We start from the raw sequence: 27353 nt of genomic DNA, 5'->3' as shown, positions 1-27353 counted from the left end.
CTCTGGAGGTGGGAAGCATTTTCCGTCACGAGTCTTTTGGAGTTGTCTTAGATCCTTGCATTGCTGAGAAGAGCCAAGTCTGTCCAAGTCAGTCATCGCACAGTGTGGCTGTTACCGTGTACAGTGTACAGATTTTGCTCACTTCACTCAGCATCGGTTCATATAAGTCTCCAGGTTTTTCTGAAGTTCTGCTCATCACTTGTTATAGCACAACCGTATTCCATTATATTTATATACCACAGCTTGTTCAGCCATTCCCCAATTGATGGGCTTCCCCTCGATTTTCAATTCTTTGCCACCACAAAAAGAGCTGCTATAAATATTTTTGTACATGTGGGTCCTTCTCCCATTTTTATGATCTCTTTGGGATACAGACCTAGAAATGGTGTTGCTGGGTCAAAGCGCATGCACAGTTTTATACCTCTTTGGACATAATTCCAAATTGCTCTCCAGAATGGTTGGATCAGTTCACAATTCCACCAACAATGCATTGGTGTTCCAATTTTCCCACATCTCCAACATCATTTTGAAAGGGGTATTTTACTGGGACTTTGGGGGTCACCCACCATTAGCTTCTGTGGTCCCCTTTGTCTCACCCACTAGGATCTAGGACAAAGAGGTGGGGGTGGGGGTGGGGCTAGAAAGGAGATTTCCTTCCTGGAGGGAGAGAAGGCTTTGTGAGCAGAGTTGGAGTCAAGACAAGAATGAAGATGAGGTAAGGTCAGGCAGGGCCTCTGGACCTGCCTACCCCTCCAAGCAGATTATCCATATGGGTAAATACTATGAAACTTTTAGAGACCTTCCAGAGGACCAACCATTGGCTTGCTCCATCTGCCCAAGGCCCAGGGCTGGGAGGGTAGGATAAAGGTGAGTGTGGTACCCTGAGGGGCACCGGGGATCTAGTGAAGTCTACAAGCATCCTGTATCCCAGGATACAGACACAAACAACTTCCTGCCCTGAGGGAGCTCCCATTGTCCTGGCTGTTCTCACTCCGGGTCACCACTCCTGCCCGCCTGGCACCAGCTGTTCGTGCCCAGGGGTCTGCCCACAGTCCTGGGCTCAGGGGCAGTGAACCCAGGTTCACATACTGGCTTTATTCTTTCTCCCTGAGACTCAGTGTTTTCACCTGTAAAACAAAGAGGGGTCGAACTATTGCAAGAACATTATTTGCAGTTATAAGTCTTAGATTCAAACTCTAGTTCAGCTATTTCCTACCTGTCTGACCTTAGTCAAGTCACATCAACCCTCTTGGTCTTTTTTCCTCATCTTTAAAATGGCCTGGATGGTCTAGTTCCTTTCAACTCCAAATCTATGATCCAGCACCCCGTACAAAACCTGGGTCACTGGTGTTACCCAGCACTGCTGTCCCTATAGCCTGGACTTTCCCTCACCTCCAGGGCTGAGCCCAAGCTTCTTTGTTTGTGATACTCTATGCCGCTGCCACAACCAGTGTGGGGAAAATTAACTCGCCAGAGCGATAAATGATTCTCTGGGCCCTTTGTGACCCCTTTAGAGAGGGTTTCCCCAGGAGGGTCAGCAGCCCTCCTCTGAAACAGCTCAGCCCTTTGGACCTCCTGTGAGTCTGCTCAATGTCCCTCCTCATCTCAAAACCCCTTCATTATCTGAAAACTAACTCCTCCGCTTCTGTCTTTCACACAGTCCTCTTCTGTTTCCAGAAACCGTTCTTTCTCTGATCACTCTCCCTCCTTCCCCTCGATTTGCAACCATTTTCAAGTGTCTCAAGTTCTGTGAAAGGATTCCCTCAACTCTGCCATCCCCTCAAGCTGTGTCCTTACCCCCTCTGGAACAGAAAACAATTGCTGTTTACACTCATTCTAAGCCATCCATACCTAAACCTATGAGCTCTACAGGCTTGGGCCGGGCCTATTGGCCACTCAATAAAAGCCAGAAGGATTTGAGTTTAAAGGCATAGTCAAATAGCTCCATTAAAAAAGCAATGGGCTCCTTTTTATAAGCCTGTTTTTCAGAGCTATATTTCAAGAAATTGAAATGAAAACTGCATGGGACAAAAATAAATTGTCTTGGTTTTTTGAAAGATGGAGGAGAGAAAAAAGAAAGGAAGAAGATGATGATGATAGCATTTCCCCAGAGGGCAGCTACTACTACTCAGATAACGTGGTAAAGAGGTGATTAATGCAAAACCTCCTAAGGACCGGGTTCATGCCTTCCCACAAATACACGTGGCATCCTCAGGAGGAGGAGTAGGCTTAAACAGTAATGAAGCATATGTGTAAGAAATATGTGTGACAAGGTTTAACTCATATCACCTGTTGGAGTCCTCTGTGCAGAGACCTCATGCAGAACCCTGGTTATCATTGTTCATCCTTAGACTTCCCCCCACCACCAGCACCCCCTTTACTAATTCTCACACACACACATCCCTTATTCTCCCTCCCCCAACTCCTGTCCTTATATGGAGGGACTTCGTCATCCATATTGATGCTCCCTTCAATTCCTGTCTCCTTAAATCTGACCTAACCAATGACTCTACCTCAACTACCTATGGTAATGATTACACACTGAATCTCACCATTCCCAACAAGTGTTCACTTCTCTGAATGTGGATTGAAACATACTTTTTAAACCTTATTTTATGTGTGTGTGTGTGTGTGTTTTCTACATGGAAGTATGTTTTGCATAACTTCACATGCATAAATGATATCAAAAAAAGGAGTAGGAGCAAGAGGGAGGGAGAGAATTTGGAACTCAAAATGTTAAAAAATGTTAAAAATTTGTTTACATGTAATTGGGAGATATTTAATGAAATAAAAATATATATATTTTTTAAAAGAATCCAGGTCCCTAGCCTGGGCCAGATACCCTGTCCTCTGCCCAATCTTAACCAATTTAAGCATTTACTGCAGAGGTGTCAAACATGCTGCCAGATTAAAATGTAATTGAGAAATATTTCACAAAATAAATAGAAATCCAATGCAACACAAAGAATGTTAATTTGCGGTCTTCTAGGTCAATATGTGGCCTGCAGGGATCCCTTTCTATTTGTGTTTGACACTCTGGGCTTTATGGTATGCTGCATGCTAGTAATACAAACAAATGAGTCCCCACATGGAGGGAAGTGCACTGGTGAGTTTGGGGAACCACATATCAACTGATGAGAGGTACGTGACCATTTGAGCAGCAGGAAGGTAGCAGGAACGGCTAGGGGACTTGGGAGAGGCCATAGCCGTGGCAGATAAGCTAGGGGACTCTGTGAGGTAGAAGTGAGGAGGATTTGGGCCCCCTGCACCCCACCCCCCGCCAGCCCGGATTTCTTGGAGGTGAGAGGAGGCCTAGTTTGAAGAATAGCCAAGTCACCTAGTCTGGCTTGAATGGAGAAAGTACGTAAAGGGGGATGACGTCAGCTGGATTAATGCCAGGCTAACGAAGGCAGTGTATTGGTTCTTCTGCTGTTTCCCTTTGGGCACTGGGGTAGTTCCAGGTTGATAAGGAAAGTAACAAGTTAACTAGGTCCTTAAGATTCATTGTCAGGCTTTCACTTTCGCTTCCCTAGAAAATAAAAGAGGAGGAGGGAACAGAGAGCAGCAGCTGAGCCCTGTTCACTTTTCTCTTTGCTCCTTTTTATTTCTAACTGAGCAGAGCCCTGAGGTGAAGGACGAGGGAACATCCAGAATAGAGGCAGCTGCCTGGACACAGGACAGTCCTAGGAAGGGAAATAAAGGGAGAAGAGTGGGGAGACATTGGCTTTCATCATTCTGAGCCACCTCTGGAAGCTTAGGGCCAACACTGACCAGCTGTTTGTAGCTCTCTGGGGATTAGGTTTTTGACCAGTAGGATTTAACCGGGTGTCTGTCGGGGTGGGGGTGGGGTGTTTTTTTCTGTTTGGTTGAGTGTCTGGCTGGGTATCTGAGCGAGTAGGGGTCCATACAGGAGAATGAGTGACCTCAAGACGTATTTGGATATCAATGAACAACTGTATTCCCGACAGCTGTAAGTACAAGATGATTGGGGGTGGGGGTGGGGTGTGTGGAGTGTGTGACTGCCCAGGTTGGCAAGAAGCCAGATTTTAAACCATCTTTTCAGAAGGGGAGCTGGGTGGCAGGAATAGGAGGCTGATCAGCTGACCACAACTCTCTCTCCACCCCTCAAGGTATGTTCTGGGCACAGATGCCATGAGGAGGCTACGGGGCTCTTCCATGCTGGTATCTGGCATGAAGGGACTGGGTGTCGAGATTGCCAAGAACCTAGTCCTGGCTGGAGTGGGCAAACTCACTCTGCATGACCCTAGTCCGACCTGCTGGATGGATCTTGCTTCCCAAGTAAGAAAGGGTCAGATCCAAAGAGACCTGTTAGGGAAAAGGCAGTAGTGGCTGAAGAGCCCAGCTGGGTGTGGGGTCCGAGCTACAGGGGAAGAGTGTTTTTCTCTCTCTTGCCACTACTACCTCAAGGCACGTTCTCCCCTAGTTCTTCTTGTCAGAGAAGAACATAGGACAAAACAGGGCCAAAGCCTCTCTGCCTCACCTAGCCCAGCTCAACAGTGATGTGTGCCTCAACCCCTATGATGGACCCCTCACTGAGACTGTGTTACAAGGATTCCAGGTACCACCAGCCAGCCCGTCCTGTCCTCCAAACCAGCAGGTCTATTCCCAAACCGGCAAGCCCTGTATATGCTTCTCCTTTAAACTGGCCCCCACCTGCCCTCCGTAAAAGACCAGGAGATTCCTCCCCCACAATCCCATCCATGGAACTCCGGATCTTAGGGCTCCATCTTTAGACCCTTCTTCAATTCCTTCTGGCCTGTGTTGGGGGTTCCTGTCCAGATCCTATAGTGGTGGGATGGGAGTGAAAGGCTTGGTCGGCTCAGGCTGCATGCTGAGCTCCAAGGACCCCCAGGTGGTGGTACTGACGGACTCCACACTAGAAGAACAGCTGCAGGTGGGAAGCCTTTGTCATGAGCATGGGGTGCACTTCCTGGTGGCCAGTACTCGGGGCCTGGCAGGGTGAGTAACGTCGAAGGTCCATTCCCTTTTTTCCTTCCAGCTCCAAACCCCATACCTACCTAGCCTAGGATAACCTTCACCCTGCTCTGGCTCTTCAAAAACTCACCTCAAAGTCAACTCCTTGAAGCTTTCTTTGATTTCATTGTTAATTATCTCCCTCTCAGACTTCACACCACATTTTGTTTGCTCCTCTCTAATGCACTTTTCATGAGATAGTCTCTTACAGCATTCTGCAGCTAGACTGCGAGCTTCTCATGAAAGAGTCCTGTATCTATATTCTGCATTTCCCCATCCTCAGGCACAGCGCTTTGGACCTAGAGTAGAGGCTTCATAAATCTTTTGAATTCCTTAACTGAATTCAGCTGTGCCCCATGACGCTCAAAGCACCCACTACCAGGAGCTGCCTCCCTATCTTCCCCTTCCTTCTTTCCCAGGCAACTTTTCTGTGACTTTGGCGAGAAATTCACCATCCATGACCCTAGTGAAGCTGAACCCCTAGAGAACAACATCCGGCACATCTCTCAGGTGGGTGTTAACCAACCACAATCTTAACTGCTACAGCCTTGGATGAAGAGTGGCCTGAGGGCCCCCCTTGCAGAAGGCACTGACATAGGTAACCTGAGTCCTGTCATATTTAGGGTTCTCCTGGTGTACTCACTGTTCTTGAAGAAAATGGCCATCGTTTCCAGGATGGGGACTGGGTGACCTTCTCTGGAGTTGAGGGCATGACAGAGCTCAATGACTGTGATCCTCGGCCCATCCGAGTTCGAGGTAAGTCATCCCAACCCTGTGTGTATTGATTGTGAGAAAATCCCAGAGTTGGGGAATGGAGTTAGAGAGAGGGAGGAAGGGTATGAGTTATAGGACAGAGTCAGCTCCCAAGCTTGGGAAAATGCCCAATCTTGCCCCCCATTTATGGAGTCCCTAACCCAAAGGGGGGTTTCTAATCCTTGGGGACCCCCTAGTCTGAAGAACAATGACTCCTGCCCTCAGGGAGCTCCTTGGACTAATGTGGGAGACATGGCCCCTGCCTTCGGGCATCTCCTCTATGTCCCATTGGCCTCTAGGGACTAGTACTCTCAACCATCAGGAATTAAGGCCAGGATGACCCCAGGACAGAGTTCCTAGGGTAGTGGGGTGGGGTCAAGCATTGTGCTGATAGAAAAACTTGGCAGATAAATGGACCCTCGAGATTGGGGATACCTCAGCCTTTTCCCCCTACCTACGAAGTGGAGCCATCACAGAGGTCAAGAGATCTCAGACTCGTTCCTATGTGAGTAGTCCTTGGAAAGGAAGGAATACCAGGGGCTACAGTGAGGGTCAGGGAGGCTGGTAAGTCTGTGTGGGGGCAGGGGGTGAGAGACAGGCCCTTCCCCCAGCAAGGAACCATAGGATCATCGGATTTGGAGCTGGGAAAGACCTAAGTGAACTTCCAGTCCCATTGCTTCGTATGACTTGATTAAGGTCAAATTCGAACTCCAATGCTCTGATTCTAAACCCTGAGACCTAAGCCCTTAAGCATGGGGACTTAGCATACTGAGGGAAAGGGGAGAGGCTGATGCCTCGAGAAGTTCTGATCTAAAAGGTTGGGGGCAGGGAAGCAGGGGGAGTGAGGTCTAGATAAAGGTGGGATGTCCCCTCCTCCCATCTCTAGGAAGCCTTGCCCTTATCACTGTACCAGCCCAGGATCATGGCATCTAGCCTTCAGGAGGCACAACGTGCCCGCTGCTTGCATCAGGCCTTCCGAGCACTGCACAAGTACCAGGCTCAGACTGGCCACCTCCCCAGGCCCTGGCACCTGGTAAGTTGCCCTGGAACCCTCAGAACCTTGGTGATTGGAGGGAGAGCTGGGGCTGGGTAGAGCTTGGAGAAAGAATTTTCTCTTCATCACCTACTCCTTCTGGGCAGGAGGATGCAAATGAGCTGGTGATCCTGGCCCAGGGCCTAGAACCCCTTCAGGGAGATGATGACAGGAAGGTGAATGAGCCCCTTGATGAGGCACTGGTGAAGGCATTTGCTATGACCAGCACTGGGGACCTGAGCCCCATCAACTCGATACTTGGCGGGATGGCTGCCCAAGAGATGCTGAAGGTGAGAATCAGGGACCATACTCAGAGAATCCAGGCAGCCCCTGACAAATGCTGGGGAGCCACTAGCTTGCAATAACCAGAAGGGGCCGCCAGAGGGGATCCTAGGCCCAGACTTCTATGCCCTCCAATGTCCTTGAGCCCCTTCTGCCTGGCAGCACCCTAGAATTTAGAGACCATTTCTAAGGGATCTTAGAGACCATTTCATCTAATTCCCTCATTATGCATAGAAGGAAGCTGAGATCCAGAGGACGGGAAGGGGTTTTCCCAAGCCCACACAAGGAGTGGCAAAGCTGGGATTGGAACACAGGTCTAATTCCAGGGTCTGTGAATGCAGCCTTGTGGCCAATGCCCCTCCTGTGGGTGGGGAGCCAGCTGGGGTGGGAGTAGGGAGCAGGGAGTAGGAGGTAGGATCAGCTCCCATTTTTACACTGTTTCTATAAAGTCATACATAGGATCATAGACTTGGAAGTGAAAGGGACCTTGGAGGCCACCAAGTCAAACTCTCGCATTTTACAGATGTGGAAACTGAGGCATAGAGCGATTAAATGATCTGCCCAATGTCACAGTAGTGTCTGAGGCAGGATTTGAACTAAGGTCTCCTTGACTACAGGTCTATCACTCTATCCACTATGCCACCTAGCTGCCCAGTTTTCAAAGTCCTTTCCTCATGACTACCCTGGGAGAAAAGTAGAGGCATTATGGTTGTCCTTCCTATGATACAGATGAGGAAACCAAAGCTCAGAGAGGTGATGACACTTATGATCACACAGCTAGTGGATATTGGCATCCCGATTCAGACCCAGATCTCTGTGGAGTCTAAGCCTCTGCTCACTATACCGAGAGGAAGACAGTTTCAAGGACCAGGAGCTATTAGAAAGGAAGAGAAACAGAGCTGATTCTGTGGAGTAGTAGAAGGGAGGAATAAGGGTGGGAGGGTGGAAGGCTGGCGGGGAGAGGTAGCTAATAATGTGGGCTTTCCCAGGCAGCCTCAGGGAAGTTCATACCCCTGGACCAGTGGCTGTACTTTGATGCTCTTGAATGTCTGCCCGAAGATGGAGAGCCCCCACTGAGACCAGAGGCATGTGCCCCAGTGAGTGCTTCAGGGGGTCGGGGCAGGGATGGTGGAGGGAAAAGTCTTCCTGGGGTCTAAGCTCCCGTGTTAGACCTTGGGGGAGGGGAGGGCAGAATAGAAAGAAGGAAACAATCCCAAGGAATCCCAGATCTAGTAGGGACAGAAGGACAGGATTCACTCAAAATTGAGGAAAATCATTATTGTGGCCATCACGATTCATGAACAGAGTTCTGTTATATGTGTTAAGTACATACAGTTGGTATTTATATAGTGCTTTATATAAAGCACTTTCCTTGCAGCAACCTTGTTAGGAAGGCTATGCCCATTTCACAGACGAGGAAATCTTACCAAGAGCAGTGAGGTACCTAGAAACTCGGGTCTTCCGGCTGCCATGTCAGTGAACAGCAGTGGAAGTCATATTTTGGTTGTCACCTGTTTCCCTCTCTCTCTTCCCCCATACCCATCCCAAATCTTCCTTCAGAGAGATTGCCGTTATGATGGACAGATTGCTGTATTTGGGGATGATTTCCAGGAGAAGCTGGGCAAGCAGCGCTATTTCCTGGTGAGCAGGAAGAGGTCTGGGGCTCCAGGGGTCCAGGCTGGCCTAGGCCAGGCCTGGAGTGGGGAGGCTCTTTTCTCTCATCCAGCCTGAGCCTCTTGGGAAGTGTGATTGCTTAAGGCTGTTATGGGTGTGAGTCCCCTATCCTGACAGCCCCAAGCAGAGTTGGGTAGTTGAAATCAGGGTCTGGGCTCCTAGACCCTGAGCCCGTAGCCCAGCAAACTCTGGGGAGACTATCTCGCCCATCTCTAAGGTCACCGGAGGAAGGAGCAGGACGTGGGAAGCCAGGCAGGGTGGAGCCAAGGAAATGATCTTTGGAGGAGGTCAGGGGACCATGGAGAGCGGAGGTGGGCGAAGAGTCAGTCACAGGATTTTAGAGGTGCAAAGTCTCTTAGCCATCATTTAGTACAACAGCCTCCCTGTATCTCAGAGAATGGATAGGTAACTTACCGAGGCCTGTTTTCTCCTGGGTAGGTGGGGGCAGGGGCCATTGGTTGTGAGCTCCTCAAGACCTTTGCCATGCTGGGGTTAGGAGCCGGGCAGGGTGGGGGCATCACTGTCACCGACATGGACACTGTGGAGCTCTCCAATCTCAGCAGGCAGTTCCTCTTCCGGTCACGGGACCTAAATGTGAGTTGGGAGACTCAGCTCCCATTCCCATCACCTTCCTCAGGGTTCCACTTTCTTGAGGGAGGGAGATTCTCTAAGATCCACACCCTGACTTCCTCAGCCCCAAAGGGGCTACCTCTGTCCCCTTTCCCTCCGACTCCTCAACTTTGCACCCCTGGTTCCCAGACCCAGCTAGGCAGAGAAAAGCAGAACTCCAGTCTCCCTGCCCCAGTCCACCCCTACGCTTTTCCACCTCCTTCTTCCAGAAGCCCAAGTCAGAAGCAGCAGCTCTAGCTGTGAGAAGCATGAACCCAGATCTCTCTGTGACAACATACACAAGTGAAGTGGGCCCTGACACTGAACACGTCTTTGGGGATGACTTCTTCTCCAGCCTTGATGGTGTGGCCTCTGCCCTGGACAGCTTCCAGGCCCGTACGTCATCCTCATTGGGGGGAGGATTTAGACCTAGAAGGGCCATAGACAGCATCATGTCTGATGCTCCTCATTTTACAGAGGAAGAGGAAGAAACTAAGAACCAGGTAGAGGAGAAGCTCCTTCCCCTTTGTTTTATGGACTCTTTAGGTCAACTGGCAAAGCCCATGGAACCACTCTCAGAACCTCATTTTTAAATTATTGAAGGAAATGCTAAATTTGAGTTAGAGGTTAGTGAAAATAAAGACCCTGCAAGGTAGGTGCTATCATTAAGCTATTTTGCAGTTGAAACTAAGACAAACAGAGGTCAAGTGACTTGTCCGCACTGAGCTAGTAAGGATCTGAGGCCCAGCACTCTGTCCACTGCACCACCAACTGCCCTAAGGGGAGAGACCTTTGGTATACTGATACTAGACTGTTCCCTGAGTACTCACCCAGAAGCCCCTGGTCCCCAGTTCCTGAGCCCTGGTGCCTTTTCATTCTCCAACTCTTCGATTCCTAGGTAAGTATGTGTCCAAACGCTGCGTCCACTATATGAAGCCGATGCTAGAGTCAGGCACTCAAGGTACCCAAGGCAGTGCCGCCATCTTTGTGCCCTCCCTGACCCAGCCATACAGCACACCGTCCGAAGATGCTGGGACTGCGTACCCTGTCTGTACCCTACGCCATTTTCCTAGTACCATTGAGCACACCCTACAGGTAACTAACTCACTTCCTGGAGCCCTTGCCTTCCTTCTAACCTGAGCCTTGTTCGTCTTTACAGGAGGGCCTCTAAAAGGCAGGCAGAGTAGGGGAGAGGGAGGCATCATAGTAGAATGGAGTACTTGGAGTCCGAGGATCGGAGTTTGAATCCCTGCTCTCTGTGACCCTAGACAAATCACTTAACCTCTCTGGGCCTCAATGTCATCATCTGAAAATGGGGAGGGTTGGACCAGATGAGCCAACAGTCTAAAGGCAGGAGCAAAGGCTCCAGGACAAGGTGGGGGCAGGGGGGAGTGTGGACAGAGTTTAAGATACCTACCTCTTTCAGGCTGGGTCCCAACCAGCCTCTTTGTTTCACGTATTCTCTTGGCACAGTGGGCCCGGAATGAGTTTGAAGGGCTGTTCAGATTGCCAGCAGAGATGATTAACCGCTACCTACAGTAAGGCCTTGACAGTGGAAGGCAAGGGATGGGATGGGGTCTTCAGCAGCAACAGTGGATGCCCCAGGGACTGGGTATCACTGAGCTTTGTTCTCTGGTGGTTGGGAAATGGTGTTTATCCTGGCTCCAAGAGCCCCACATCTCGAGGGCCCGGGTGTACAGGTTGGTAGGGATCAGAATGCCTGTTGTGGGAGCAGAGCTAAAGGCATTGACTTGAATGATGGGGGGGAGGGAGAAATAGCTCAGAGTTCAGGTCCCATGAGGTCTGGCTCTGTTCCTGGCTCCCAGGGGCCCAGACCCTAGGACTATGCATTGAGGATTCTCTCTTCCCAGGGAGCCAGACTTCTTAGAAAAAATGGAGGGGCCACAATCCCTAGATTATCTGAAGACAGCAAGCCTTTCCTTCCTAACACCACCACAGTGTTGGTGGGACTGTGTAGCTTGGGCCCGGAGTCGCTGGCAACATTGCTTCCATGACAACATAACTCAGCTTCTTCAGTACTTTCCCCATGACAAGGTAAGAGAGCAGGGAACAGGGGTGTGTGTGTGTGTGTGTGTGTGTCTGTGTATTTGGGGGAAGCCGAGGGAGCAGGGGGGAGTCAGTAACGATACATAGAGTAACACACTCTTGATGAAGATTCAGACCTGCCCATGCTCCCTAGGTGAATGAGGAAGGAGTCCCCTTCTGGTCCGGTACCAAACGCTGTCCCCAGCCTCTGGAGTTTGATGTCAGCAGGGTGAGGAGGGGCTTGGAGGCTGGGGTGGAAGAACCGGGATGAGTGGGGAAGGGAAGCCAAGAATTAATCCCTAGGGGAGAGTATACCTCTTCTCTCGGTGCCTATGCCTGCCTCCCCAAATCTTGAAGAGTTTGTGATCTGGACCTCACACCTTTCCCCCATCTGTCCAGAATTAAGGACAGGCCATGACACTGACATGGGAATGGAACCCCTAAGGGGAGGTATATCAGGATCCACACAGAGACGCATAGACATAGACCCATAGACACAGACATATACATGAACACAGACAAATGCACAGGCTATGTATATGTCAGTCCACAAGCATTTATTAATCACTTACTGTGTTCACTTAACCCTGTGTTAAACACTGAGGAGACAAAGAAAGTAAGAAATGTGATCTTTGCCCTCAAAGAGGGGAAAAGACAGACCTGAAAACAACTTCGTACATACTAGATATATACAATGGAAGTAGAAGACACATAGGCATACGTGAGTGTAGGGTATGCAAGGGCACGCAGATATATAGATATGTGTGTGTGTGTATATACATATATATATATGCATACAAGCAGGTGTATTGCACAAGAACACATGCAAACATACACACATTGAGCTACGTATGGAGATACATGCTCATGGACACACACAGACTCTCCAAATACAGAGGAGCATTTGCACAGACACACACACTGCAGACATATATATACAGACACACATGTACTTAAATACACATGCATACATCCAATCAGATAGGCCAAAGAGAAACATCCATGTGACATTAAGCCCCACTGATCCTGGCTTCTACCATAGGACTCCCATGTGGATTATATTCTGGCAGCTGCCAACCTGTATGCCAAGACCCATAAACTGCTGGGTTCCCAGGACCGGGATGAATTATGTGTGGTGCTTCAGGAGCTGCCATCACCTGCCTTTCACCTCCAGGCCCATACCCCCATCTTTGCCAATGACCAGGAGCTAGGACAAGCCTCAGCAAAATGGGGTAAGGGCTTGTGCCTCCTTCATCTGTCCTTAGAAGTCCCAAGTCTAACAGGGAAGACATGACTCCTGTCCACGGAGAAAGACAGCTAGGACTTGAGAAGGAAGTCATCAAACAAACAGCAAGCATTTGTTGAGTACCTACTATGTGCCAGGTGCTTTCCAGCTAGGCAATGGCTATCAAAATATGAAATCAAGACAGTCCCTACCCTCAAGGGGTTTATATTCTAATAGGAGAACACTAGAGATACAGGGCAATGGTGGCCAGGGAGGTGAGCCATATTGGGGTAGTAGAGGATCAGGCTCTTTCCAGCAGCGATGACAGTATCAATCTGATTTTGAGCATCTGTATACTTCAGACCACAAGAAAGAGCTTTCTATGATTCATTTAAAAAGAAAAGATAAAAAGATAAAAGAAAAGACAAAATCAGAAAAAAAAACTACACAAAAATGAAGTCGTTAAAAGTGGGCCTATAACTACTCAATCCCAGATTCAGTGGCCCTTAAACTTTCTAAACTATTCTCTTTCAGGACAGGATTAGTTTGACCCATTCCAGCTTTCTCTCTACTCCCTCAAGAATGTTAGCTAACATGCCTAAAGAGATTGAGATTAATGAGTCCATTTGTTGCTTCTGGCCCAAAGTCATGGGTTTATTCTGCAACTGCAAACCCACTTTCAATCAGTCAGAAGTCCTCTTTACTGTACAGTGGGGGTTGGGAAGGGGGAGGTTAGGGCTTCACCCATATGGTAGGGTCATGGAACTAGAGCTGCAAGAGACCTTGTTGCTCTGTTGTTGCTCAGTTATTTCAGTCGCGTCCGACTCTTTGTGACCCCTTTTGGGTTTTTCCTTGGCAAAGATACTGGAGTGGTTTGCCATTTCCTTCTCCTGCTCATGAGGAAACTCAGGCAAACAGGGTTAAGTGACTTGCCCAGGGTCACATGGCTAGTAAGTGTCTGAGGTTGGATTTGAACTCAGGGAAATGAGTCTTCCTCACTCCAGGTCTGGTGCGCTATCTATCCACTGCACCACCCCGCTGCCCTGAAAGAGATGTTAGACTTCATTCAATCTAACAAAAGAAGAAAGTGAGACCCCGAGCTGACTAGTGCTAGGAAAAATACACAACGACCAAAAAATACCCCCAACAAAAACCCACCATCCAAACAGGTAACAATCAGGCTCCCATCATCTTCAAAAATCAATCAGAATGATTCAGCCTAATAGGTGATCAACCCCAACGTTTACAAAAGGTAACTCCGGACTCCCACACCCAGAAATGACAAAGAAGCACTGTTCATCAGTCCTAGGATTGCAGCACATCACACACGGGAAAGACCTCCGTGGTCATCAAGACAAACCCTCTTGTTATACAGTAAAGGAAACAGACCCACAGAAGGCAAGTGACTTGCGCCTCAGTGACAGAAGCAGGAGTAGAACTCAGTTCTTTTGACTAGCAGCTCGGGGCTTCTCCACTACGCCTTGATAATAATAAAAGTGATGGTGACAAGTCACTTTCTAGAGCACTTTTAAGATTTACAGAAGTCCCTATACCAACGCTAGGAGGTAGGTAGTAGGAAAATTGAATACCTGTATGTTACAGGTGAGGAAACAGTGGCTCACCTGTTCTCATGTGGCTAGGAAATATCATAGTCAAGATTTGAACCCAGGTCTCCTGACCCCAAGTTCAGACCTCTCTCCTTCTTTAAAAATTCTCCCACTCTGTCTCTCAAGGGCTCTTATTTGACTATTAAAGCTCGTCTCATGGCAGAGAGAGACGCGCAGTTTTTGGACATGGCCAATATGGGAATTTGTTTGGCTACACCTATTTGTTACAGGGGTTTTGTTTTTTCTCTTTTTTCCCCCACAGTGGGAAGAAGGAGAATGGAAGGAGGGAGGAATAAAAAAATGAATGATAATTGGGGAAAAAAACATAAAATTTTATTTTTTTACAAGTGAATTCTACTAACCATGTATATATACATACATATATATTGCTGTTTGTATTAATGTTTATTGTTTCTTTTTTAACCATCTTAAATAATGTAGAATTTAAATTTTAAAAAAAGTAGCTGATGGGAGAAGATTCCGGGCCTGGGCCTGGGCTTGGGTGCTCAGCCTCAGGACATTCTTTATTCCCTTCCCACAGCTGCAGATCTTGACCACATACAAGAACTACGCTCAGCTCTGGTGAAATGGCCAGGAACCTCCTTGGAGCCACAGCTGTTTGAGAAGGTAAGAGACAGGCCTCGGTAAGTACACTAAGCATCTCTGGCCTGGGGTCACTAGACCCAGCTTAGAGCCCCAGAGCCCACCAGACTCCTCTGGGTTTTGACTAACTCTCCACAGGACGACGACAGTAACTTCCATATGGATTTCATTGTGGCTGCATCCAATCTTCGGGCCGAGAACTATGGAATCCCCCCAGCTGACCGAAGCAAGGTTGGACACCACCCCCCATCCTAGGGTCCTCACATCCACTCCAGTTACAGTGAAAAGTACTCTGGGTTTGGTGTCAGAGGAACAGGGTTCTGATCCCGCTTCCAACAATCACTAGCTGTGTGACCTTGGTCCAAGTCTCTTCCTTCTGTGGGGCTCACTGTCTTCTGCTATAAACTGGGGGTGTCTAGAGCCCAGATGACTACTGATGTCCTCTCAAGCTTTTAAGGTGTTAAGATACGATGATTCTCTATGCCAGCTCTATCAAGTGTCTAAACAGAGAAGTTAAATTCTCCAGTCCAGCTGGACCCAGAGGGATCCATTTTCCACCCTACAAGAAAGACCTGGGCAGGGGCAGGGCAGGAGGGGGCCTGGACACATATGTGGCTCTACATTTTTCTGGAGGGTCCAGCCCTCCTTGCCCTGATCCCCTAAATGTCTTCACCTCTAAAGCTGCTGATCCCTTCTCCATGTCCATCCCTCTGCAGAGTAAGAAGATTGTGGGAGAGATCATCCCAGCCATAACCACAACAACAGCCGTAGTGGCTGGACTGGTCGGCTTGGAGCTGTATAAGATTGTGATGGGGCATCCATGTCTTAGCTCCTACCGCCACAGCCACGTACACCTGGCTGTGCCTCACCTCTCTCGCTGGATTCCCAAGGCCGCGTGTGTCCAACAGGTGAAGACTCATTCTCTGCCCTCTCCCTGCCAGGAACCCCTCATCTTCTCCCCGTGGCCTCCAGTCTTCCTCCCTCTCTCTCATTTGTCTCTCTTCTTCATCCCTACCCACCTCGGGCCTTTTCCCGCACCCTCTCCCCCTTCCTAACATCCATGTCATCTTCCCCTTAGCCAGTCCTTCACCTCTCCTTTTCTACATTTGGTCCTGATTGCTGACCCTGTTCCTGGCTCTCTCCCTATTCTTCATCTGGCCCCCCTCTCTCATCTTGACCCAGACCTTAGCCCCATCCCTGTCCCTCTCCCTCCCCCATTCCCATAGATCATTCTCTGTCTTTCCTTGACTTTATCCTTCACTCAGTCTTTCTTCCTTCTGACCCCAGTCCAGACCCTGTTGATGTCTCCCCCCCGCCAGTCATTCTCCCAGCCCCTTCTGCTATCCCTGCCCCTCACCTTATCTCAGTTCTTCCTTCTGTCCCTCCTCCTCCCCCCTTGTCCATGGACGATTCTGGTCTGGACCATGGAGCCTCTAGTCTTAGCTTCTCATGAGTCAGCTCCTTCTCTGAGCTGACCCCAGGGAACCTTTGCTCTTGGTCCAGGGCTTCCTTCTTAACTTGTTCTTCCTTGATGGTAGGAAGTCACCACATCTGGCTATAAGCAGCTAAGCTGACTCCTAGCTTTCTATTTAGGACCCTCAACCTCCACAGAGTCCCTGGATTCCCTGGCTCTGATCCCTGGTGGCCACTTCAGGGGGCTGGTGGGCTTTTCCGCAGGTGTTTCTTTCCAAGGGTATGAGCGCTTACATAAATGCCAGTGTAGAGGTCCAAGTGGCTTTGGGGTATATAAAAATATTCTCCTGCATCTACTGAGTGAGGCAGAAGGAGCATTGGTTTAGGAGTCAGAGGGCCTGGGTTCGAATCTCAGCTGTGAACCTTGGACAAGGCCCTTCTTTTCTGTTCTATAAAGTGAGAGGCAATTCAGACTAGGTTTTTAAGATTCTGTCCAACTCTTAAATCCTCTAGCCCGTGGGTGACTCACAAGTTTCCTAAAGTGCCTAAAGGGAGCTAACATTTGCCCTGGCTGTTCTGGGCTGAGAGTTTTCTCTCTAGATGTCCACACATGCACACACACACACACACACACACACACACACACACCAGTTCAGGTTTGGCCTTGTTGTGTACTCTAGATAAAGTTCATCTGTCCTGGCAGCATCTCACTTTAGCCCACCAGGAAGCCTCTCTCCTTAATGGGAAGGCCTCTGGTGCCCCCTCTATCCCTAACTATAATACTTTGTGCCAAGGTCCCTATTCCTATCTCTAATCTAGTGTCCAAATGCTTCATTCTCCACTCACTCTTGAGCCTTGCTCTGTCTCCAGCTCCAGGCCTGGTCCAAGAGGCATCTTGGGAAGATTGGGGCCCCACAGGAAGCTCCCTGAGAATCCAGATGTACAATCACTCTCAGCTCCCCATCCCTGCCTGAAGAGGCATTCTACTGATGCACTCTGAACTTCCCCCAAACTGGAGTGTCAAGAGTAGAGGCCAGCCCCTCTTCACTATCTCCCCCTTTCCCTCCCAGACTTCCAGAAGGGTTTGAATTGCCAGTCTAATTCACTGGGATGATGTATAAGGGAGGTTAGGAAGCTGGAAGGTGGAGGAATGGGTGAGGACTGAAGAGGGGGAGGACAGAACCAGGCTGGGAAGGATGAGAAGGGGAGAAGGGGGACTGTTTGGGAGCCAGAGGCTTGGGGAAGGGAGCCAGGCTGGGGTGGGAGGAGATGAGGGGCCAGAGTGGGGAACAAGAGCTGAGGCTGGGGGGATGGGGGCAGCAGGCTGGGAACTGTCAGACACAGGAAGCAGCCGTCAGACCCGATGGGGTCTGTGGGTGGTGGGGGGAGAGCTCGCAGCTTTAACTCATTAGTGTAGCCAGACATCCCCCTCCTCAGCCCTCCTCCCCTAGGGAGCCCTCCTGAGGGGCGAAAAGGGGAGCCTGAGACCTTCTCTGGGTTCAGTCAGCGCCAAGTCCACCCCATAGAGGGGATGAGAATGAGATAGGCCTGGACAAGGCCCTGGTTCCAGCTGCTGGGCTCTGGGGGATGGGGGGAAGTAGGTCTCAGTTCTACCAGCTTCCATGCCAGGGCCCAGGGCAGATGAGTGAACAGAGTTCCAGGCCCATGGGAGGGCCTTTAGGCCAGCCTTGCCTCGAGGGAGTCCCTATGGGTGATACCTGCATTCATATACATCAGTACATATAGGCATGTATGTCTTTGTGAGGGCATTCATGGCCTTGTTTGTATGTCTCAATGTGTACTTATGTGTGTGCATGTATGTGTGTGTTGGCGATGGGCAGAGGGAACTGAGCTGCATTTGAGTCTGGAAGTGATTATTAGCTCATTAGGCCAAGCTAATGAAAAACAGGGTCTGAGGGGCAGGAGGGAGTGGAAAAGGCAGGAAGAGGGAGAAAGAGAAGGGAACAGTCCAAAATACTGGAAGGGCTTGTCTACCTCCCCTCCCCCCACACGCAGTATGTGAGAGGAGTCAGGGGCACAGGGACCGACTGTTGTCTAGTCCTGGGGTCTTCATTCCTTCATGTCCCCTCAGTTCTACAAGCCCATCACAGAGGGCCTTTGTATAAAGCCCAGGGCAAGGGTTAGCAGGGAGCAACCTAGGGCCCCCTTCCTGCCCCCACACACAGGGCCTTCTTTGTCTCCAGATTGGGCCCAGCCTCAGGGCTAGATCTGGTCATTCTATGGGGACACTAGAGTTTCTGATGAGCCAGGGTAGGAGCCCCCAGGACAGTCACCCCTCACAATCCCTCCCTTCCACAACCTTCCCACTGTTCCCTGACTTAAAAACCTCCCCATGTCCCTTATATCTTCTGAAGCAATCTAGTCAGAAGACCTCCATCCTGGCTCTTCCGACTCCTAACTGTGGGACTGTTCCTTTCCCTTTCTGGGCTTTAGCTTCTTCTCCCATAATATGTGTGTTGGACTCAGGTGGTCTCTAGGGTGCATCCCACTCTAAATCCTAGGATCTCTTCTCTGGGATCCTTCTCTGGGATCACACAAATGTGAAATCTGAGATCTAAGAACTCAGGTCAGCTCATCTCACTGAGATCCAGGGAGAGGAAGGAACCAGCCCCAAGTTCCACAGCCAGTTAGCCGCAGAACCGAAGCTGGAGATACCATCCTGGTGTCCCTATTCTAGGGATGTCACTGGGCAACCCTGGAGCAGGTTCCTTCTTAACGCCCCAGGGTGGGGGGGATCCTCTCCCGTCAGGCAGGTTGGGGAGCTGAGGGTTAGCACCTCAGAGACTGAGCTGGCTGGACGGCCGTGGACTTGAGGAGAAACGCTCCTTATCTAAGGTTTGCAGCTGCTGCCCCTCCCCCCTACTTCCTCAGGAAACTCTCCTGACCCCCACCCCACCCCCCAGCCTTCGTGACGAAGCAGCCCCTTTTCCTGTGGAAATGGCCCCCACAGCCATGTCCTGTGACGGGCTCCACTGAGGAGCCAGACCTGGGGAGGGAGGAGCAAGGAACACTGACCTAGCTAGCCCTCTGCTCAACGTCCCCTTTTCCTGGACTCTCAGCCTTCTTCTGCTTCTTTCCCCCTCCCCCTTCCCCATCCCCACTCCAGAACTGCCCTTTCTTCCACCAGTAGCTCACAGGCCTGGGTTTCCTGGCCTTCCCTTTGGGGTGGGAGGGAATACATTTAGGCTCAAAGGATCTAAAGTGGGAAGGGACCCTTGATATCATTTAGTTGACTCCCCGTCTTATGTTACCAAAAATAAGGCACAGACAATTATAATATAGAACTAAGAGCTACAAAGTGTCAGGTGAGGCCTGAAGTCAATGCCAGCCCGGTATAACAAGGGAAGGCTTTCTGGAGGAGTTGGCATTTTGGTTGGTCTTTAAAGGACAAATAAGAACTCACTAGGCTAATAGGGGAAGGAGGTCACAGCAGGCATATGGAAGAGCCTGAGTGAAGGCACGGAGGTGTTTGGGGGAGTAAGGGTAGAAGCAAAAACGTCCCTTTTGGCTGGACTCTGTGAGAAGGTAGGTTGGGCACATGTGGAGGACAGGGAAAACTGAACTTTACTCAAAAGGTAATAGGAAGCCAGTAAAGGCTGATGAGCAGAGGAGTGATATGCCTAGATATACACTTTAAAAAGATTATCCTGGTTGCAGAAGAAAGGATAGGGGGAGATATTGATAGCAGGAAGTCCTGTGATGTGGTCGTTGCAGTAATCTCAGGCAGTGGTAAGGAAGGCGTGTCCCAGAGTGTGCCAGTGGAAATGGAGATAAATTCAGAAGATATTCAATCAAACAACAAACATTTATTAAGCACCTACTGTGTGCCAGTCCCTGTCCTCAAGCAGTTAACATTCTTTCAGGAGAGTCAATATGTACTTACAGAAGACTATGCAAGATGTACACAAAATTAACCTAATTTGCGGGGAAGGCATTAGCAGCTGCAGGGTCAGCAAAGGCTTTGTGGAGAAGTTGGTACCTAAGCTGAGTTTTTAAAGGAAATTAGGTATTATAAGAAGCAATGATAAGGAGGGAGGGCATTCCAGGTATGAGAGACAGCCAAAGCAAAAGCATAGAGGTGGGAGATGTCGCCAAATTGGAATCGACAAGACCTGGTAGCTGATTGGAGGTGAGAAGTGAGGGAGAGTTTCCTCCCTCAAAGGTAACTCCAGCATGGGGGACTGGGTGATGCCACAGAGAGAAACTATAAAGTCAGAAAGAGCAGTGGGTGCGTGGAAAAGATGAATTCAATCTCACGTGTTGGTTTTAAGGCAGCAGAACGTTCAGCTCAGGTGAGGTCTGGCTTGGGAAAGCAGGGTGAGGAGGGGGCTACTGCCCCTTCCTTCTTGCTTCGCTTCCTTTCCCATTCACTGCTCTCTGCTCCCAGAGATTGCCCTGAGCTGGGCTCTTAATCACTAGGGAGTCAAAGAGGCGAGGAACTTGTCAGGGAAGTTCCTCTTGTTCAACTCTATCCCTTCCCGAGTAGGAGACTGGGACCTGGTTCTTCAGCCCTAGCTGTTACTTCTGCAACTCAGAAGGAAGGAGCTCCAGGGCCTTTCCATTCATTTGAAGCCTTGCTGTGGAGTCTAGACTCTGCTGATGCCCACATCTCTGCTCACCCAACAGTATCGTGACATAAAGTGGACATGCTGGCACCGGTGGACAGTGCCTGCTCCCGTCCCAGGTCAGCCTGAGATGACCCTGAAGGACCTGCTCACCTATCTCCAGGTGAGCTGATCCCCACCTGTCCGCCAGACCTCATGCACAGTCACATAGCCCTTAGCAATGGACTTCTATCTGGGCCTCCCCAAATGGGGAATGGATGAGTTGCCCAAGGACTTGGGACATGTCCCCCTTTAGAAGATTGGACCCCATTGCCTAGGGGCTCAGATCTCTCCTACCTCCAGTGCCCTATCCCTTAGAAACACCCCCTCTCCCAGCAGACTCATTCATCCCTTCAATGCCCATGGGTCCAGATGCTAATGGTCCTGGCTTCTTCTTCCCTCCCCTCCCAGGAGAGGACCCACAGAGTAGATTCTCCCTAGAAGAGTCTCTTCTTCACACCTTGCCCCTACCTGCCCCCCTCTCCCCCCACCAGTGGCCTCTATGGCTTCCAACCCACCCCATGGATTCCTCCACATGTATGGGGCCAGGTTAGGGCTCAGCAGGGCCTATGTCCTATCTCCATTACCCCCAGGAGAATTACAACGTTCCAGTGACCATGTTACTGCTGGATTCCTATCTCCTGTACTCAAGGCGCTGGCCAGAGGCTCAGAAAAACCTCCAGCTCAGGTGAGGTCCGGTCTGGAGGAAAGGGTGTCCAGGCCTCCTCCAACCTCTCCTTTCTGAGGTACCCCCAGGGTTCTCACTCTCTGCCACCCACAAGAAGATCAGCTTCCTCTCTGTTCCAGTAGCCGTTTAAATCCCAGCATCTTTTCCCAGGGGGATTAGAGATGCTCCTCATGCTCTTCAGAGGGTGACACAGTGAGTAGAGCTCTGGGCCTACGGTCAGGAAGACCTGAGTTCAAATCCAGCCTCAGACGTGTACTAGCTGTATGACCCTGGGCAAGTCACTTCACCTTTGTCAGTCTCAGTTTCCCTGACTGTAGAATGGGGGTAACAATTGTACTGACCCCCCAGGATTGTTGTGAGGCTCAAATGAGATAATACTTGTAAAAAGAGTTCAGTGTGTGTGCACCTGGCACACAGTAGGCACTATAGATAAACACTCATTCACTCCCTCTTCAGTCTTCTCTGGGCCTCAGCTAGATCCAAGCTTGGAGGCTGCTCAGAGAGAAAGGTACCCCTCTAGACCCAGAGAAGTTCCTCCCATTCAGAGGCTGCCCTTTGGGGAGAAGGAGGGAAAGGGGGTGAGATGAGCAAGTGGCTGTGGGGACCAGGGCAAAGATTCCTCTGGGTCACAGCTGAAACCGGCCAGTGCCTCCAGGCTGTGAGAGGACCCTTCCAGGAGTGGCCGGTGTCTGTGTGATTGAGGGGGGGGGGCGGGCCTGGGTGAGAGCAGAGAGGCTAGGGTCCGAGCCCAGGGCATCCAGAAGGACGGGACTATGTGTGGCTGAGCAGTGTCTCTTTCACAAATCAGGAACGGAGGCTGGGGAAGGAGGCATCGGAAGGATCCAAGTGTGCGTCAGGTAGCAAGAGTAGGGAATGCTGCAGCATTTGAAGGGGGAGGGGACTGAAAGAACATCTCGTTCTAACCCTTTCATTTTGCAGCAGAGAAAACCAAGTCCCAGAGGGGTTCAGTGATTTGCTTAACGTCATCTAGCTACTACATAGCAGAGGCGTGATAAAGCCAGTGTTACAACAGCAAGCTTCCTAGGGGTCCCATCACTAACTGACCCATTACCGTGACCTTTTCTTCCCTCCCTGTCCCCACCAAAGGGGCCCCTCACACTTCCCCGGCAGTTTCCTGCAACCAAATGGAGCTGCCAAATGGATTCTGTAGAAGGTGGGAGGAGGGAAAGGGAGGGGGGAGGAAGCTAGGTAAGAGCAGAATTAGGGTCCTGCCTGGGCCCAGGGAGAAGCTAGCATCCCCCAGTCCATCTGCCCACTCCATCCTGCAGGTCCTGGACTTGGTTCTGGGGATAGGGCCAGATCCCCACCCTACTTGCTGCTCAGGGCTGTTCCTCTGAGAGAATGGCCCGTTTCCTGCCTCTCTGCCTTCGGCTCTCTCCTAAAATAGTTTCAGATGTTTCCTGTCTTGAGCTGCTCCTGTTTCTCACCGCCCCCCTGCTTGGGCCCCCAACTCTGGCTCTCTTTCTCTCTTTGCTCCCTCATCCAAGTCTGGCTGAGCCCCTGACTCCCGCTGCCCACCCATCCTCCCCCACAGGGTGACAGAATTGGTGCATCAGGTGACTGGCATGGAGCCGAAGGTGGGCCGAAAGGAGCTGGTGTTCGAGATCAGCTGTGAGGACGAAGAGGAGGACACTACCTTCCCCCCACTGCATTACTGCCTTTGCTGAGCCCAGACCACAAAGACGGACACACGACTGAGCTCCCAGCCCCAGAATCATTAATAAAACAGTTGATGAAGCATTAACTAGCCCCAGGTGATGGTGGCCAATTGGATGTCAGAAAAAAATTGCTTGAAATGTTGCCAGCCAATCAGACTCTCTTACAGCCCAGGATTCTGCCTCTCCCGCCCAGGGAACAGGCTGCCGCACCGAGCCCCTCTTTTCCTTTTTCTCCCATCTCCCCCCACCCCATTGGAGACTCAGGCACCCTACTGCGTCATGGCCAGGCATCCTCCCTGGTAACAATACTGGCTCTGCTCCTTCATCGAATCGTGAGAGGTAGAGCTGGAAAAGACTTTCGTCCTCAACCAATCCAGTTCCCAGAGGGAGCCCAGGAAAGAAAGATATCTGCCCAAGGCAAATTTGTAGACTACCAAAAGTATGGCACCGACCCTCTTCTCACTGCCTACTCTTAGTTCCGGCCCTGTCCTTGCGTCCTGGGACCACGCCTCAAAGGCAGCTGGGATTCTCTTCAGACCAAACGCTGCAATGTGGCATATTGTGGAGTCAAGGGGTTAGGATCTGTGTCTTTGCTCTGCCAGATTCTGTGTGACCCTGGGCCAATCTCTTGTCCCCTCTGGGTCTTAGCTTCTGCCTATGGATAATGAAAGGATTGCTAGAATCCGAATCCTGTGATTCTAAGGGTGAGGTGTTCCTGGAGCCGGCGGTAGACCCTGCTGGGTAGTCTTGGGGCAGGGCTCCTCCCCCAAACCCTTTCTGCTCCCTGCCAAGGAAGGTAGAAATCGGGGTCTAATAGAAAACCCTTTATTGTCCGTGGTTGGGGATGGGGGTGGAGGGAAGAGGTGTCAAATGTAGCCAATGACATCATTGCAAATGATGGGCTGGCGGCTGCGGCTCCTCATAAGAGCAGCAAAGTGGGTAAAGTCTGAGGCAAGGTCCGGCGAGGGGAGGGGGCACCCAGGTGCAGGGGGGCAGGACAGGCGCTTGGCAGCCATGGCTGCCGGGCTGCTCCTCTGGGGGGCTGCCCCGGCTCCAGAGGGGCCCCGGGCCCGGCCCCCGCTCCCACCTCCACCCCCACCCAGCCTGCGCCTGAGATGGTCCGAGAGGTTGAGCAAGAAGTGGTGGGGCTTTCCCAACCAGCGGGGGGCCGCCGCCGGGCACCCTTCACCCGCTGCCTCGGGCAGCTCCATCCAGTTCTCCACCAGGTCTGCGAAGCAGTTATCCCCTAGCACCAGGGGCTGGCGGCTGCGGCTCCGGGACAGTAGACATGCTGTCCAGTCCTCGGCATCTAGTCCCCGCCACTGCTCCAGACAGATGTCAGACGTAGATTTGGGGCGGGGCCGACGTCCAGGTGGGGGGCTGGCCCGGCCCCGTAAGCGGCCCACCCTCCTAAGCACTGGCCGGTCCTCATCCCGCCAGGTGCTCCCTGACACCTCTGAGTAGCCTGAGTCCCAGTCCAGGGTGCGTTCACAGGGGGACAGTGCAGCCCCCTCCTCGTCGTCCTCTTCTAGGCAGCAGGCTGAATCTGCTTCCGAAGCATCCGAGGCTCTTGGTGGGTGGCAGGGCCGGGGGCCACTGGCTGGCTCTGGTGCGGGTGGCTGGGAGGGACCCTGCATCCGTGGGGAGCCCGGCTCTTCCCGCCCGCACAGCTGAAGGAGAGAGGAGAGAGCAAAGGTCAAAGTCATGCGGGATTATTTTAGAGATGCGGGAACAGAGTCATAGAGGAGGGACTCACTGCCTGCTTACAGTAGGCATTCTGTGAAGAGTGTTGGTCGTCGTGAGAAATGGGATTATTCCATCCCCATATGGGGAAACTGAGGTACTGAGCAGTGAAAATGACTAGCCCATGTAACGAATTAATACAAAGCCTGGACAAGAATAAATTTTAGCAAAACATTTTTATTGTTCTTACATTATAACACGCAAGGACACATATCCTAGTTTTGCAGGTGAGGAAATTGAGGCAAAATGACTTCTTAAGGTTACCCAGCTGTGACGTTGTAGGCCAGGGTCACGGACCACCTCTAGGATCTGTGCTCATGCTTTATGCTGGGTACACTCCCGGGTTCCCTCCTCTCCCCTATCCCATCTTTTCCTATTAGCCCAGAAAGCGCCCAGATTTGCAGGAGCCAAAAGCATTTTCATGCTGGTGGAAAATGTTCTGGGGGAGACGAAGACTGGGCCCCAAGCGCTATGTCCAATTTGGGGCATTGCCACCTATTTCCTACTATGGGGGGCATTTATATCCTGATATAGCGCATACCAGAAACAGGTGGGACACCTACCAAAAGCCTGCCTGGCCCCCTGGCACGCGCAACCCTGCCCAGCCGGCAGCAGCTGCCACGTGCCTGGCCCCCCAACCTCCTGGCTCCCTGCTTTCTTCAGACTGGCAGGCTGCAGCATGTTCCCCAGCAGGCAAGTCAGCACCCGCTGCAGGCGGCCCGGGGGTGGCGGAGTGCGGGTGTGGAGAAGCTGGGCCAGGATGGGTCGGGCTGGGCTGAGCTGAGCTGAGCTGGGGAGGGGGAAAGGAACTAGGGCAGGGCAGGGTAAGGGGGCCGTATCCTGACCCAGGGGGCTGCTGTCTCAGCCCCCATTCCAATCCTGGTTCTATCCTGGCTCAAGAGTAAGGGGAAGTGGCCCCCGGAATGTTATAAGGTCTCCCCTTCTTCCCCCCTCTCCTTGTCACACTCAAGCTAGCTGAGTCCCCCCTCCCTTTTTACCCCTAGGCCCATAACAGGCAGCAGACAGCCCTCCTCGTTCTGACCCACCCCACCCCCCACCCCCAGTCAGCTACAAAAACCACAGCTGTTGAGATAGAAGCTGCTGGTTGTGTGAGTTCCTCCTGGCTACCATGGGTGCCGGATAGACTTAGGTGCCTGCCTACCTCAGTTTCTCTCTTTGTGAGAGAGAAGCTTTTTTTTTTCCTTTCCTGGATGTAGGAGATAGGGGGAGGGAAGCCCTCTGCCAAGCACGGCTAGCCAGGATGTTGTTACCTGATGCCCGGGACAGCCCCCAAAGTTCCCCAACCGTCCGAAACCCAACCCCAGCCATCTGCCAGGGCAGCTTCAGCCAGCTGGGGTGCCCCTCCCCCAGTCCCACACGTGTGGGCAAACACAGACCTAATATAGGACCACACGTCCTCCACAATTGTGTCTGCCAAAAGCCCCCATCCCCACATACTCACTACCCATAAAGATGCCAAGTCCAAGGTACTACCTTCTTCTAATACATCTATGGTGGGGTGAGCTGGCTAGGGAGTGGGGGTGGGGACAGCTACTTCCTGTCTTGTTCTGGGGTCAAGGCTGTGGGAGGAGAAACAGCCTTGGGGTGCCCCAGAAACCATTCTAGGTTCTCTTCCTGGTGGGCAGGCCTCTGCCTCCCCAGGACCCACCTCCGCTAAGAGCCCACCTCAGTGAAAAGAAGCAAAGGAGCCAGCTGCTCCCCAACCCTCTAGGGGTCCTTCTACAGTTCCCCACTGTGCCCCCTCCCCATGCTCTCTCAGGGCAGAAAGCTCACCAACTCTAGACGGAACTGTCCCAGGAAGCTGTCCAGCCGGGAGCTGCGCATTCCCAACTAGGGAGAAGGGCCCCAACTGGGGCCAGCACCTCCTCCCCAGGCCCTCTCCACTCAGGCAGCCGCTGCTACAGGACGTCTGTGGCTTGGGCAGGGATCGCCGGAGTAGAGTTTGGAGGATGGCCGGCTCTGCTCTCCCCTCCCTCCTGCTGCTCCCAACATCTGGCTGTAGCCCAGGCCGCGCCCCTCCCACAGTCAGCCAATGAGGCAGGGAAGTGTGGGGAGGGTGGAGAGGAGGGGGGCTGTAACTGGAGCCCCCGCCTCCAGCTGGAGGCAAGAATCGGGAGACCTAGCCCTGGGGAATAGTATGGTGACCCCCTCCCCGCATTGTACCCTCTCTTTCCTGAGCTTGTCCTCCCCACCCCTCAAAAGTGATGGGACCAGAGCTTTCTGTGGGACAGGGCATGTATGGGAGAGGCTCCTGGGGGTGTGGATGGGTGTTTGGAACAGTGATTGGGCTCGTGAGAATCACTTGAAAGTCAGAATTTAAAACACAGAGCACAATGTCAGATTTGGAAGAGATCTTG

At 51.4% G+C, this 27353-nt stretch overlaps 2 protein-coding genes across 4 annotated transcripts; one reads left to right on the top strand and one right to left on the bottom strand.

Annotated features, from left to right (window-relative positions):
- Positions 1-3553: 3553 nt before the first annotated feature.
- UBA7 (ubiquitin like modifier activating enzyme 7) lies at positions 3554-23914 on the top strand. 3 transcript variants are annotated; one of them, XR_005009149.1, is made up of 24 exons: positions 3554-3970; positions 4131-4299; positions 4445-4579; positions 4874-4980; positions 5415-5505; positions 5619-5751; positions 6156-6253; positions 6635-6781; positions 6889-7071; positions 8053-8160; positions 8624-8704; positions 9176-9331; positions 9577-9742; positions 10245-10441; positions 10820-10884; positions 11218-11401; positions 11547-11621; positions 12435-12624; positions 14766-14851; positions 14966-15058; positions 15544-15735; positions 20888-20989; positions 21459-21611; positions 23109-23187. XR_005009149.1 is itself a non-coding variant. In XM_036739087.1 (24 exons), the coding sequence occupies exons 1-24, from the start codon at positions 3915-3917 to the stop codon at positions 23239-23241; spliced, it is 3042 nt and encodes a 1013-aa protein (XP_036594982.1). In that variant the 5' UTR covers positions 3554-3914; the 3' UTR covers positions 23242-23914. The 3 variants fall into 3 exon arrangements, 2 of the variants coding, with proteins under 2 accessions (XP_036594982.1, XP_036594984.1); XM_036739087.1 differs by having other exon boundaries at positions 21459-21553; positions 23109-23914; XM_036739089.1 differs by lacking the exon at positions 21459-21611 and having other exon boundaries at positions 23109-23914.
- A 129-nt stretch (positions 23915-24043) lies between these two features.
- On the bottom strand, positions 24044-26937 carry INKA1 (inka box actin regulator 1). Its single transcript, XM_036739148.1, has 2 exons — positions 26770-26937; positions 24044-24902 (listed from the first exon to the last, which is right to left on the bottom strand). Exons 1-2 carry the CDS (start codon positions 26818-26820, stop codon positions 24099-24101), a joined length of 855 nt encoding a protein of 284 aa, XP_036595043.1. The 5' UTR covers positions 26821-26937; the 3' UTR covers positions 24044-24098.
- Between the last annotated feature and the right edge of the window lie 416 nt (positions 26938-27353).

This window comes from Trichosurus vulpecula, chromosome 9 (assembly GCF_011100635.1).
Source record: "Trichosurus vulpecula isolate mTriVul1 chromosome 9, mTriVul1.pri, whole genome shotgun sequence".
Lineage (NCBI taxonomy): Eukaryota > Metazoa > Chordata > Mammalia > Diprotodontia > Phalangeridae > Trichosurus > Trichosurus vulpecula.
The sequence above is the reverse complement of the archived record's forward strand: the minus strand, read 5'-3'. Positions and strand labels throughout refer to the sequence as shown.